This window comes from Mustelus asterias, chromosome 19, assembly GCF_964213995.1.
Source record: "Mustelus asterias chromosome 19, sMusAst1.hap1.1, whole genome shotgun sequence".
NCBI lineage: Eukaryota > Metazoa > Chordata > Chondrichthyes > Carcharhiniformes > Triakidae > Mustelus > Mustelus asterias.
In genome coordinates, this window is record NC_135819.1 from 61,715,450 (window position 1) to 61,730,694 (window position 15,245).

At 45.3% G+C, this 15,245-nt stretch overlaps 2 protein-coding genes across 4 annotated transcripts in view; both read left to right on the plus strand.

Moving 5' to 3' along the window:
- LOC144507499 (uncharacterized) overlaps positions 1 to 12,245 on the plus strand; it is a 60,085-nt gene extending 47,840 nt beyond the window's left edge. The window contains exons 13-14 of the mRNA XM_078234623.1: positions 9,068 to 9,128; positions 12,205 to 12,245. Of these exons, the coding sequence (XP_078090749.1) occupies positions 9,068 to 9,128; positions 12,205 to 12,245 (102 nt within the window). The remainder of the gene's footprint in view (positions 1 to 9,067; positions 9,129 to 12,204) is intronic.
- Positions 12,246 to 12,690: 445 nt separating this feature from the next.
- Positions 12,691 to 15,245, plus strand: part of flncb (filamin C, gamma b (actin binding protein 280)) — a 61,566-nt gene continuing 59,011 nt past the window's right edge. For all 3 annotated transcript variants that reach the window (XM_078235702.1, XM_078235703.1, XM_078235704.1), the window contains exon 1: positions 12,691 to 12,940. In XM_078235702.1, coding sequence (XP_078091828.1) covers positions 12,772 to 12,940 — 169 coding nt within the window. In that variant the 5' untranslated portion in view covers positions 12,691 to 12,771. The remainder of the gene's footprint in view (positions 12,941 to 15,245) is intronic.

Genomic DNA, 15,245 nt, shown 5'->3' on the forward strand with positions numbered 1-15,245 from the left:
CCCCCCCGCACTCTTCCCCCCCCCCCCCGCACTCTTCCCCCCCCCCCCGCACTCTTCCCCCCCCCCCCGCACTCTTCCCCCCCCCCCCGCACTCTTCCCCCCCCCCCCCGCACTCTTCCCCCCCCCCCCCGCACTCTTCCCCCCCCCCCCGCACTCTTCCCCCCCCCCTGCACTCTTCCCCCCCCCCCTGCACTCTTCCCCCCCCCCCTGCACTCTTCCCCCCCCCCCCCCTGCACTCTTCCCCCCCCCCCCCCTGCACTCTTCCCCCCCCCCCCCCTGCACTCTTCCCCCCCCCCCCCTGCACTCTTCCCCCCCCCCCCTGCACTCTTCCCCCCCCCCCCCTGCACTCTTCCCCCCCCCCCCCCTGCACTCTTCCCCCCCCCCCCCCCCCCTGCACTCTTCCCCCCCCCCCCCCCCCTGCACTCTTTTCCCCCCCCCCCGCACTCTTTTCCCCCCCCCCCTGCACTTTTTTTCTCTCTTTCTCCCTCTCTTTTGACCTCGTGTTCTTTTCTCGCTCCCTCTGCCTCGCACTGTTCTCTTTCACTACCTCTGCATCACACCTCGCTCGCTCTCGCTCTCTCGCTCCCTCCCTCTCTCTGGTAATTTTGTCAGTTGAGTGCCCAAGGGAATTGGTGTCAGAATGGCAGTGTTGGGGGCCCAGGACTCTTTGCTGCTGCTTGCTGGATGAGCTCAGAATTCAGGAGGCAGTGTTTTTATGGTGCACTAGGTTTTTGGACACGAGATCTGTTCGTCAACTCTTCATTTTACACAAGATAGAAATTGCCAGGCATGCTGTACTCTTCTGGAAAGCTAGAGTTCAAATTTGGCTGTACACAGGACACTGCTCCGAGGTGTTCAATCAACACGAATGTCTAAATCCAGCTGCTTTGATGGATGGTTGACTCTTGTGTTTATTTGATACGTTACCATGTCCCTGATGTCAGACTTGAACCCCTAACCTCCTAACTTAAGGCAGTGAGAGTTACTATCTCAAACGCAAAGAGACTCCAGGTTTAAACCTCTGGCTGAACTGAACTTCTCATTTAACCTTGATCTAGAGTTGCAAATTGCTTCAATATCCCTAAGTGTGATAGGCCATTCAGTCTATGGAGGTTGTTCCATCATTCGATCAACATTAGTGTTAAATTACAATCAATCAAACATCACAAGTTCATTCTCTTTCCTCCCCCTACCCAGAGACTCAGAATGTCATTCCTATCAGTAGCACCCAGGCTATCCCTGACCCCAGCTGTCCTCCACCAAGAGGGGTCCAGTTACTCAGTCATAGTTATGCATCTTGCCCTTCCAGAATATTCCCCATACATTTGCAAAGTCACGCCTGTCCCAAGCTGCTCTCCATCCCCCTCCCCCATGAACTGAGCTCAGGAGCTATATACAGCTGGCTGTGCAGCTGGCTGGAATGTGTCAGTGATAACCTTGGAGTCTGACAGCTCGCGATGTCGCTTTGCTCTCTTCCTGTCCTGATGCTCATTAGAGTCTGACTGCTGGATTCGGACCACACTGCTGTCAAATACCCAAGTCTCCCTGAGGACTTGACTGGCTCATTGCAACAACTTCAGTATAGAATAGGGAAACATCAATAACTGCACTAGACAACTGTACTAAAGTTACGTTTATACTAGTGTATGGATGCACATAGTCTGGTGGTGTGAGGGAGGGTTAGACTTTAAAGTTATGAGAGCACTTACAGAAGACAGTGAAATCATTTGTCATTTGGGCATACTTTAACAATGAATCAACCATGGGTGTTGGGTCAAAGCCTTTGGGTTGTGGTGGCTGGGTGTTGGGACTTTCTCTTACTACTTGGCCACCTGTACGAGAAGTTATTGGATTTCTGCTGCTCCTGTCTGATACTGAGGCAGCTGTCATGTCCACAGGCTCTGGTGCTTTATTGAATTTGAGCTTCCAGTCTATCATGCTGGTCCTCTCCTCTGCCTCACCCCCCATCACTTCACCTCACATGAAGATTTAACTGGTAACTTTTGCTCTGACAACCTGACTCTTTGCTCCCCTCGTTTGTTCTCTAACACTTCCTGCTTCCAGTTGCCCTCTTACCATTTATCCCCTTATTCCTGAAGGGTAGTTGTGAATTCTCAGGTCCCTCTTGCATCCTGATGTTGATGCAGATGTCTGCTGTGTTATGACAGAATTGGCTGAACCAATTGGTTGGGAAAGCTGAGCTTATTGTGAGGTATTGGATCTGATCGTTTTTAGGTCGGTGGAGGTCCTGGATTCCAAACTGGGTGCTGTGCAGCAAACGTCTTCCCATGTGTGGCCTACCATGAGGCAGGGTCTCGCGACACAGGAGACTCGGGCCTTATTACACAGAGAAAAGTACAGCACAGGAACGGGCTGATCGGCCCTCCAAGCCTGTGCTAAACTTTTTTTTAAAAAAAACCTTCTGCGCTTGCTCAGTCCATATCCCTCTATTCCCTCCCTATTCATGTATGTCCAGGTGCTTCTTAAATGTTGCTAATGTGCCTGCTTCCACCACCTCCTCTGGCAGCGTGTTCCAGGCACCTACCACTCTCTGCATGGAAAATCTTCCCCCACACATTTCCCTTAAACTCTTTCCTCCCCCCCCCCCCCCCCCCCCCCCCCACCCCCACTCCCCAAAAAAGCTTGAATCTGTGCCCCCCCTGTAATTGTAATTGACACTTCCATTCATTGAAAAAGCCTCTGACTATCCACCCTGCCTATGCCTCATAATTGTGTAGACCTCTAAGGTCTCTCTTCCGCCTCCATCTTTCCAGTGAAAACAATCCTAGTTTATTCAACCTTTCCTAATAGCAAACACCTTCGAGACCCGGCAACATCCTGGTGAACCTTCTTTGCACTCTCTCCAAAGCTTCCATGTCCTTCTGGTGGTGTGGTGACCAGAACAGCACACAATGCTCCAAATGGGGCCTAACAAACGTTTTGTATAACTGCAACATGATTTCATAACTCTTGTACTCAATGCCCTGGTTGATGAAGGCAAGCATGCCATATGCATTCTTAATCTCCTTAGCCACCTGTGTTGCCACTTTTAGGGAATTGTGGATCTGCACACCCAGATCTCTCTGTATCTTAATGTTCCTAAGGGTTCTCCCATTTACAGTATATTTCAGGCCTGCTCAAGATTAGCTAACTCAGCTGAACTGCTGGGAGAAATAAAGTAAAAAAAAAGTGATGGTGGCTTTTAAAAGTGATGTATATTGGAGTTTCTGATGCTTCAAGTGAGTTTCATGGAAATATCTAGCTCCCAAATGATGTAATGACCCTGGAGAAGGTACAAAAAGATGTTGTTGGAATGATACTAGAACTGTGAGGTTATCTCTATCAGGAAAGATTGAGCAGTGTGGGATTCTTTTTTTCTAAATGAGGAAAGGTTGAAGGGTGACCTGATAGAGGTTCTTCAAAATTATGGAGTGATAGGATAGATGTAGAGATGTTTTCACCTGTGGCAAGACCAAAATTAGGGGCCAAAACATAAAATTACCGTGAATGCTGGAAATACTCGTGTCTGGCAGCAAGTGTGGAGAGAGGAATACATAACATTTCAGGTCCATGTTCTCTCTTCAAAATATAGGATGCACAGTGGGGAATTCAGAAGAAACTTCTTTACCCAGAACATGGTTGGAATGTGAAAGTTGCTACCACAAGGAATAGTTTGAGTTAAATAGAATAGATGCATTCAAGGTGAAATAGATAAATACATGAAGGATATGTTGGTGAGTTGGAGAGAGCATGTGTGAAATGAGCAGCTTGGGCTGAATGAACTGTTTTGGTGCTGTGAGCACTTTGTAAAGATACAACTGCACCCTGAGTCTACATAGGAGTTAAAGCGCAGACCCTTTTAAATGTGGTGGCAAATGTTCAGATAGGAGGGGGAATTGAGGAGAGGGACACCAATGGAAAGCATTTTATACAATGCTTTTCATGATCGCCCAACTTTTCAAAGCACTTTATTTATTAGTGTCACATGTATGTTTACATTAACACTGCAATGAAGTTACTGTGAAAATCCCCTAGTCGCCACATTCCGGTGCCTGTTTGGATACACTGAGGGAGAATTTAGTACGGCCAAGCACCTAATGCACTGCAGTCAATTAAGAAACTTTTTTCTTTAAGTAGTCATTGTTGTAGAAAACAGAGCAGCTAATATGCTCAGCAAACTCCCACAAACAGCAGTTTTAATAATGATCAAGTAATAGAACATAGAACATAGAACATAGAACATTACAGCGCAGAACAGGCCCTTCGGCCCACGATGTTGCACCGACCAGTTAAAAAAAAAAACTGTGACCCTCCAACCTAAACCAATTTCTTTTCGTCCATGAACCTATCTACGGATCTCTTAAACGCCCCCAAACTAGGCGCATTTACTACTGATGCTGGCAGGGCATTCCAATCCCTCACCACCCTCTGGGTAAAGAACCTACCCCTGACATCGGTTCTATAACTACCCCCCCTCAATTTAAAGCCATGCCCCCTCGTGCTGGATTTCTCCATCAGAGGAAAAAGGCTATCACTATCCACCCTATCTAAACCTCTAATCATCTTATATGTTTCAATAAGATCCCCTCTTAGCCGCCGCCTTTCCAGCGAAAACAATCCCAAATCCCTCAGCCTCTCCTCATAGGATCTCCCCTCCATACCAGGCAACATCCTGGTAAACCTCCTCTGCACCCTCTCCAAAGCCTCCACATCCTTCCTGTAATGTGGGGACCAGAACTGCACACAGTACTCCAAGTAATGTTTCTTTTAGTTTTGTGATGTTGATTGAAGGATAAATATTGGCCAGAAAAGTGGGGGTAACTTCTCTGCTCCTCTTAATGTGATGGGATTTTCTTTTTGCGTTCCATCTGTGCAGGCAGTTATGGCCTCTGTTTAATGTCGCATCTAAAAGATGGCACCTCCGGCAGTGCAGTGTTCCCTCAGTACGGCACTGGAATGTCAGCTTGGATTTTTGAGTTTGTGTCTCTGTAGTGGGTCTTGAACCGGCAGCCTTGGGATTGAGAGGCTGGTGTGCTATTAACTGAGTCACAATTGACAAATGAGAGAAGCAGGGATCTCCTGTTATGTCTTTAGGAGCAGTGAGTTGGAAATTTGAGTGTTTGGAATATGATGTCATCCTGGGTCACTTAATACCAAATTCTGATAGTTTCCAGAATCCACTGGAACTTCTCCCTCACACCTGTCTTAGTTTAGTTACAGCTTAAGCATTGTCTCCTCTCTTTCCTCTGTTTAAGGCCAGGGCACTGCACTTACTCCAAGTGTCAACAATCACTTGCTCTGTAAACAGCTCCCTCAGTTTGGAACCCAAGCAAGCAACAACCCCCTTTCGTTCTTTGCATCATTGCCCCTCCTGAACAACCACCCCACAGCTTGTTTTTCAGACTCTGGGTTACTCTATGTAATTATGGGCTAATGAATAAAAGTCGGCATGGATTTGCTAAAGGCGAACTGTGTTTGACTAATTTGATTTGAGGGTTTTGTTTTTGAAGTAATGGATGGTATGTGTACGGTCGTTCAAAATACATTGACCAAGTGGCACATAACGATCTTGTAGAAAAATTAATGACCACAGGATTGATGCATGGATACAAAATCAGCTCAATAACACAAAGTAGTTTTTGAGATTAAAGTCAAGTTTCAATGGCGTTTCCCATTTGGGGATCAGTATTTGGATCTACTGATTTTTGATGCATGAATGACCTGGACCCTGGGTTCAAACTTTACAGATAATATGGAAAGTTAAAATTGTAGTAAACAATGAGGTGAGTAGTAACAGACTTCGGGGATAAATACTGACACTTGGCAGATAAATAATAGACAGACATGTGGCAGATACATTTTGGTGGAAGAATGATGAAAGGCAATATGAACTAAATGGTACAAGTTTAAAGGGGGTGCAAGAACAGACCTGAGTGTTTGCACACATGGCTTTGAATTTGGAAGACAAGTTAGGAAGGCTTTAAAAAAAAACAATAGGAACCCTTGGCTTTATTAATAGATGCATAGAGTACAGAAGATTGAGTTATTCAAAATCATGAATGGTTTTGGCAAAAGAACTAGAGATGTCATGTGGAAATTATTTTTACACAGTTGTTGGAATTTGGAATGTACTGTCTGAAAGGGTGGTGAAAGCAGATTTGATAATGTTCAAAAGAGAACTGGAAAAATGGTTGAAAGGAAAAACATTACTGAACTTTGGGGAAGGAATAGGGAGTGGGGATAATTGAATAGCTCCTTTTTTTAAAGAAAAATTGGCCCAGGCACAATAGGCTGAACGACCTCCTGTGCTGCATAATTCCACAAAGCATTCATCACTAACTGTACAGAGTCACTGTTTATTCAGAGGGAGGTTACTCTGTGTAACTGGACAGGTTTACTGCTGATTTTAGTTGTTGGAGAGGGAACATTTTTGAGGTGTTTTCTAAATCTTTTCATTGGACAGTATGAAGGAGCCTGAATGAACCCCATGTACTAGTTTGTGTCTGAACAAATAGATTGGGTTTTACATCATCTTCTATCTGTGCAGAATGTTTACAGCAAATGGTGACAGTTGCTCTGCCTTTCTCTCCAATGCCAGCCTTTATTTGGGAATGGAGATGAGTAAGTGTAGTATATTTGGAGGTGACTCGATATGGCTCCAACAGAAAAGGTTTATTAAACTCCACAGGGTGGGCCTGATCATGTGGCCTGCAAAGGATTGCCCCTTAAAGGGGCCACTTTACCACACTCCACTCTCTTCCCCCACCACCCCCACCAACTTGTCCACCTATAAATGAAAACAAAAGAGGAACACCATTACACATAAGCAAACAGACACAATATCATAATAGTGACACTAAAGGAAAGTCCATTCACAGTCAATTGGTCCTGAGACTTCCGGACGCTTGCAGAATGTTGCAACTCGACACGGTACTCCAGCAGTTGATGATCCCTGTCCATCAGCAGCAAAAAGCAAATTCATCAGCGTGGGTGTTGACTTCTTCCTCCTGGGCTACTAAAGCCAGAGGCTTCCTGGGCTCCACAAAGGTTGCAGCTATTCCTGAGTCCATAGCTGGCATACACAAGTCTGCAGCAGGACATGCATGTTGGTTCCCAGGATCAGGCCCTGCTCTTTTCCTCAAATTGTCCACATGCTTTTTCACACGGTGACTTTGTACTTTCACAACATATGAAACTGCTCCCATTCTTTCTACAATTCTTTCTGACACCCAGGCTGTTCCACCACCACCAATTTCTTGCCATGACTAGGTTGTTGACCTTGTGTACTCTGTCCCTTCTGGGAGACTTGCCTAGCATCCACCCTTCCTGACAAATTTGGACATATTAAATCCAAGCGGGTTCATAGACATCATCCCATTAATAATTCAGCTGATATAAACCCTTCGGTAGCATTCTGCGTACTGTTATACGATAACAAGAAATGTGCCAAGCTTAAAGTCAGTGGCCTCTGAATTTGCACTTTCGTAGAAGCTTTAAATGTTTGTATGGCTCACTCTGCCAAGTCATTCGAGGCTGGGTGGTGAAGTCCTGACTGAACGTGGCGAATATCATTTGACTTGATAGATTAGCAGAACTCCTCAGCTGTAAATGCTGTACTATTGTCAAAAACTAAGACCTCGGGGATGCTACGGATGGATGGCAAAGATCGGCCTCAACCTGTCGATACAGTGGTCACAGTCACCAAACTTCATTAGCTGTTCATCTTGAGAGGAACATATGTCCCATAAATGGTTCAGTGAAGTCCAAGGGCAACCGTGACCAAGGCTGGCCCGGCTGCTCCCACAGATGCATATTTGCCGGTGGCAGTAATGACTGCTGGGTTTGACAACTCGGGCACTTACTGACCATTCTTTCATTCTCTTTTGTCGATGCCAGGCCACCAGATATAACTGTAGGCCAATGCCTTCATCCTGCTTTGCCCAGGGTGTGCATCATGTAGCTCCTATAGTAAAAACCATCACCCTGGGATGGCATTCTAACACAAGCCCCTGAAATAACACACCATCCTCACAATTTATCTCCGTCCTACCCTGCAGGTAGGGTTGGATCTGCTCTGACTTGTCATAGTGCCAACCTTGTAGCACTGAGTGCTTAACTTTGGAGAGCAGTGGATCCTTTTTTATATGGGTAGCTGAGACTGGCAATATCTTTAGCAGGTGGAATACCAATACTGTTTCTCTGGGTGACACAGTGGTTAGCACTGCTGCCTCGCAGCACCAGGGACCCAGGTTCGATTCCCGGCTTGGGTCACTGTCTGTGCAGAGTTTGCACATTCTCCCTGTGTCTGCATGGGTTTCCTACAGCTGCTCTGGTTTCCTCCCACAGTCCAAGATGTGTGGGTTAGGTGGATTGGCCATGCTAAATTGCCCCTTAGTGTCAGGGGGACTAGCTAGGATAAATGCATGGGGTTATGGGGATAGGGCCTGGGTGGGATTGCAGTCAGTGCAGACTGGATGGGCTGAATGGCCTCCTGCTCTGTAGGATTCTATGATTGTGACACAGGTGGTATCAATATTGTGTGCAGCATAGGGAGGCGGCTGAATGCACCAGTGTTCGATATTCGTGGTAGTATGGCCTGTCCTCTTGAAATAATGTTAAGAGATTTGTAATCACATATATAGGTGAAATGTCTTCACTGCATAGCTTATCGAAAGACTCTTGTCAACTTAAGAATATTTCTTCTCAGCATCTGATAAAGTTCTTGACGTAAATGCAATTGGCCGCTCTATTCCGTCTGACGTTTTGTGGGAAAGAACTGTTCTCTCTCCATTTGGTGATACGTCACCAGTAATACCAATGGTTTGGTTGGATCAAAATGTACGAATAGTGTTGAGGACTGCAAGGCTTGCTTTACTTTAGCAAATGCCTCTGTTTGTGCTTCTCCCCATCCCCATTGTCAATGCTTCTTCAGAAGATGGTGTAATGGGGCCGAAGTCACAGACACATTCTGGAGGAATCTCCCATAATTTACCACCCCTAGGAATGAATTTAACTCCGTCACATTCCTAGGCTCTGGTATTTTCATGGCTTTTATCTTGTCCTACAGGTGATGCAAACCCTTGGCATCTATCTTGAAGCTGAGGAATGTAACCTCATCTGCCTGGAAGGTGTTTTTCTCTCATTATGTGAATGTTGCTTCTTTAAATCTCTTTTTAGGACCTCTATGTTTGCCTTGTGCTCCTCGGGATGCTCCAGTGATTAGGACATCATCCAAGTACGCTCCCACTTTGTGGATGCCCCAAGCTTTCCTTGCACACTGGAAAATGGCACAGGCCAATGAGACCCTCAAATGACAGGCATGTGTACTGAGATAACTTTGTGGGTGTTAATGGTGACCAACATTTGGGAGTGTTCATTCGGCTCCAGCTGCTAGACTAAGATCTAACTTGGTGTACTTGAAGCTCCCTGCTAATTTAGCATAGAGGTCCTCTATCCTCTGAATGGGGTGTTGATCTATTTGGGCTTTTTGGTTTACAGTTGACTTGTAGTCCCCACAGATTCTTGCAGTGCAATCTGGCTTCAAAATGGGAACTATGGGGGTAGCCTATTCAGAGAACTGTACAGGTTTAATGAGACCCAAGTCTTCCAATCTTTCTAACTCCACTCCCACTTTATGATCAAGTGCATAAGGCACTGGGTGGGCTTGAAAGAATTTAGGCATAGCTTCGGGTTTCAAACATATTTTGGCTTCAGCCTCTTATTTGCCCCAGTTCTTTCTGGAAAACCTGAGCTGCTCAGGAGCTCTGGAAAGCCTCCATCCTGAACATTCAACATCTCCAGCCAATCCAATTTTTATCTGTTTCAACCAGTCTTGACCCAGGAGACAAGGTCTGTGACCCTCAGTCACTGGAACTGGTAACTGAGCAGTGCCATTATTGTGCCTGTAGAATGCCATTATTGCAACTGACCCTATTGTCTTCAGCATCTCTCCCTTATAGGTAGATAAAATGGCTTCTGAACAACTCTACCTCAAGGGTTGCAGATCTTTCTGGAGGTATCTGAATGCTTGTTCATTTATGCTGTGACTGCAGCTCCACTGTTGACCTCCATCTTTAGAGATCTGCTGTTGACCATCAGGACTATCTTGATAGGTGGCGCCCTGTTGAGTTGGACCTGGTTTTAAAGTATAAGCTTTGGACCCCTTGTTGGGTTCTGCAGTCAGCTGTTTTAATGGTATTACTTTAATTTTTTTTTTGTTGCACCTTTTGTCCTGCTTGCTTTACTCTGCATCAAATCTGCAAATGGCCCTTCTTGCATAGAAAACATGCATAATTTTTGCATTGGCAAGTTTCCTGGGAGTGCTGTTCCGCCATACCGAAAATGTATGGTGCAGTACTACTCCTCTTGGGCTCTGCTGCACTCTCACTGGGGCAGTCTTTTCCCACCACAAATGGTTCATCTCATTGGGCACACCTTGTAATTCACTTGCACCTTGCTTGGTGCATTCGATTGCCTGAACCATCACTGGCTTTTTCCACAGATTTTATCTTCAGCCAGCAGCTGCTTCTGTATTGAGACAAGGATCTCTTAACAGCTCCCCAAAAGCTGGGCTAGATTCACAATGCTCTGCTGAATGTCTCAATCTGGATGCAAACTTAGACTGGTTCCTCCACAGCTGAATGAAACTTGTACCTCAACATGATGATTGAGGGTCAGGGTTAAAATGGTCTTTGATCAATCCCATTATCTGATCAAAAAACTTTGGAGTTTCAGGTGATGTTAGGCTCCTCACTAAGCTGTAAGTTTGTGGGCCACAGACTGAGTAGTTTAACCTTTTGGTTTTCCTCCATAGTGATCATGTTAGTCACACAGAAATAATGCATCCTTTTCATATGTTGCCTCCAGTTCTCAACTTCTGGGTCAAACAGCGCTATCTTCCAGCTAAGCCTGTCCTCATTCCTGATTGGCCTAACTGCTCCATAGGGTCCAGCCCAATCACATGGCCTGCAAAGGATTGCACCTTATAGGGGCCCGTTACCACAGTAAGAATTGCTCGGGTATGGAAAGTGAACAAAGATTGGGCACAGTTTCAATGAAGGTGTTGGTGTGACCCCCCCTTTCCCATCCCCTCTGCTCATGACTCCTCCGAAAGACGTGCTGGTTAGGTGCGTTGGCCATGCTAAATTCTCCCTCTATGTATCCGAACAGGCGCCAGAGTGTGGCGATTTGGGGATTTTCACAGTAACTTCATTGCAGTGTTAATATAAGCCTGCTTGTGACACTAATAAGTAAACTTTACCCCCAGATAAAGGATTGTGAGGGAAGGGGGCCTCCCCATGGGCTGTGTATGTAGGTGGTGGTGGGGGGATTGTACTTGTGCAGCAGGGGGTGAAGGGGAGCTGTGTTGGGAGTGAGTGTTAATTCAGGAGGTGATCCATGTGGGGGAGCTGTGGAAAATTGAGTTACTGATTGTGGAATTTCTAACGACAGTGTTGCTTTCAGTGACCGTAGTGGGGGCTCGTCAGGAGCTTTGCTCAGCGTAGCACCAACACCTCCTGTATGGGGAGGTAATCCCTCTGATATCTGCACAGTGCAATGGGGAGAGAAACCGGGCTCTGAAATTACCAGGGTGTGCTCCCTTGGATATACTGGAACATTTTGCGGTGCAAAATCACTGGCTGTGGCCTCCATCCAGTAAATCTCCAGATGAGCAAGAGTGATTGCTCTAACAGCTGGGCTGATATTCCTCACACGGGGAGAGAATTACTCATGGGGAGGGGTCACCAGCCCTTGTTTTGATCAGGCTACGAGAGGCCACTGCTCAGAACACTTCCTGTTTCACGAGGGTCAAGGCTGTATTTTTCCTGTAAACACCATCCAACATTCAGATAGCTGGGGATGGGAGTTCTGCTCATTCCTGTACACACGAACCAGGTATAGGATAGGATCAGATACAGAATAAAAATCCCTCTACAACATCCCATTTAACATTCCCAGAACTGATAAAGTATGTGTCAGATACAGAGCAAAGCTCCCTCTGACACACTTCCAGGGCTTGAGCAGCATGGGTTGGGTGAGGTAGAGTCCATTATGCTACGCAGTTTACATGGCCTGTGAGAGGCCATTAAATGCCTTGGTAGCATATGACCAAGTCATCTTGCAGCTCTCAACTTGAACCCCTGATGCAGCTTCTACCTGTTGCCTATTTGAGCTTGAACATGCCTCCTACTCTTCTGCTTGTAGTGCTTGCGTTGATGATCCCTAGGGTTGCCAACTATGATTAAATGTATTCTCGGTGGTTTCAGCACGTACTTGCCCCTGTTCATCAGCCAACACATCCATCCATGTGATGTATGATATATTGCCTTCCTATGCCAATTGAAAAGAAAGAGACTTGTTACTCACTTGGATTATGCTTGGTTGTCTTTTTTTCAACCCGGAGAATGATCGTCAATTGTTGGAGACTCTGGGCCAATTCAGGAGGGTTGGCAACCTTGATGACCCCTTCAGTTATTGCAGCTTTCCACTGTCTTGTGTTCTCTCCCCAACCTCTTCCCATGTACAGAAAATCTCTGCCTTTTAATTGCAGCTTCAGTGCCCTTTGCTAACTGTCCTTCACTGTTCTTCTGCCTGTATCTTGCATTGCAAAGGACTGATGCTGTCTTGTTGATGTTTTCTAAATACATGAAGTTATTGCTTTCTAACCCATGTTTCTCCATTTGTTATTCAGACAGCAAAGCCATTGTGGATGGGAACCTGAAGCTGATCTTGGGTCTGATCTGGACCCTGATCCTCCATTACTCGATCTCCATGCCCATGTGGGAGGATGAGGATGATGAAGATGTCAAGAAGCTGACGCCCAAGCAGAGGTTGCTGGGATGGATCCAGAACAAAATTCCACAACTTCCGATCACCAACTTTCACCGTGATTGGCAGGATGGCAAAGCACTGGGGGCATTGGTCGACAACTGTGCTCCAGGTAAGTGATTGAGGTTATGGAGAGGGAGGGGGCATAGTGAGGCTGGTATAATCAATATGGGGGTGGCAGGAAGGTTGACTGCCTGTTTGGGTATGTTTAAATGTAGATACAAATTCAGTGTAGGTTTTATACAGATGTTTGTGGGTTGACAGATTGTGAACAGCTGTGGCCTGGCACTGATCCTTGTGGCACCCCACTAGTAACCACCTGCCATCTTGAGAATGATCTGTTTATCCCTACTCTGCCTTTTGTCTCTTAATCAATTCTCAATCCACACCAGTATATTACCTCCAATCCCATTTGCTCTAATTTTGTTTACTAACTATCTGTGTATAGGATCTTATCAAAAGCCTTCTGAAAATCCATGTACACCACATCCACTGGTTTCTTTTTGCTATAAGTAGCAGCCTCAAAGATCTCCAACAGGTTTGTCAAAAATAATTTCTTCCATAAATCCATGTTGACTCTACCCAGTCACTTTATTTTCTAATTGTCCAGTTGTCACATGCTTTGTAATAGATTCTAATATATTCCCTGCTACTGACATCAAATTAATAGGCCTTTAGTTCTTGAAAAATGGGGTTACAATTGCTACTTCCCAAATCTGCAGCAGCCTTTCCAGAATCTATGGAATTTTGAAAGATAACTACCAATGCATTCAGTATCTCGATAGCCACCTCTTCCAACACTCTAGAATATAGCTCACCTGCTCCAGGGGATTTATCAACCTTCAATCCAATTAACTTTGAGTACAACTCTCAATGCTAATTTCTTCCTGTTTATCACTTTCACAAGCCCCTTCTTTGCCCAGTATTTCTGGGAGATTTTCTGTATCTTAAAGTTTAGTTTCTTTGCCATTTCCCTATCCTCCATTTATAAATTCTATCGCTGCCTGTAATGACCCACATTTGTCTTTGCAAATCTTTTCCTTTTCATTTACCTATTGTGAGGTGCTAGGCATAGTTCAGGAGGTCTTATAAAGTTATAGTCTCAGATAGTTCTACAATAAGTATTTATTAACTGCTAGAAACTACAGTAAAGGTCTAAGTTAGGAGCTGTGTCCAAAACTACACTAATCCCTTGGTTCAGGTCATGTGCTCTCTTACATCACTGTGGGCTGCACTGTACTCAGTCTAATATTAACCCTTTATGTGCCAGACCCTTGTGCTATAAGTTTTACAGTCCACATTCGTGTTTCTCTTTAGCTTGTATTTTTTTATTCCCCCTTTCTTTATCAATTTATTAGTCCTCCTTGGTTGGATCTAAACTGCTTCCAGTCTTCGGGCTTGCCACTTTTCTTTTTCTAGCAATCTTTATAAGCTACTTCCTTTGATCTAATAAAATCTTGACTTATTTTGTTGGTCACAGTTGATTCATTTTTCTGTTGTGTTTTGGTGCTTTAGAGGAATGTACATTTATTGTAGACCATGTAATGTTTCTTTAAGTACTTGCTGCTGCCTGTCTACCTTCACGTTTTTAGTATTTTCCCAATCCACCATAACCAACTTGTGCCTCATAACTTCATGGTTTCTTATATTCGAGACCCTAGTTTCAGAATGAACTATATCATTTTCAAACCTAATGTAAAATTCTGTTATCACTTAACAAGCTCCTTTACATCAAAGTTATTAATTGGAGCTTTCTAGATAGTGAGCGAGGCTGCCTGGTTAAATCACCACGCTGTGATTGCTTTGTAGAATTAGCTGAGGCAAAACACTAACATGGATGATGCCAATGTGGTCAAAGACTGATCAAATGTGTGCCCACACAGAGGGAGATGAGGAACATGGGTGGGGGTGTGTGGTGATGGGTGGGGTGAGGTTAGGGGTTTAGGTAGATGCAGACAATTGGGTGGGATAGTGGGATGGTCTGGGCAGCTGGCTGGTTTTGGTGGGAGGGGAGTGGTTACAGCTGGGGAAACACTTGTGCACAGCAATGTCTCACTGCCTCAGTCCTTGTGCATTATCTGCTACACGATGAGTTGTGGCTTACTGGGTATTACTGTGGGCACTGATTTTCCCAGGCTGTGTATGGGAAGTGGCACTGTAGGTGCTGTTGGTGGTAGAGCTATGCTGACCAGGGTACTGGTAACTGCTATGAGTCAGGAGGGGTGGATTTGAAAGCGTTTATAAATTGGTGTTGAGATGATTTTAATAGATCCTTGTACAGGATTCTATTTATCTGAGATAAATAGAACCAGATGTTATAGAGCTTGGAGCAGGGGCTAGTGTTGTGCATTGTCAGCCTTTGTGTAGGACTGTCAATCCAATATGCATTGTGCAGTTGGGACTTCTGAGTTGATACT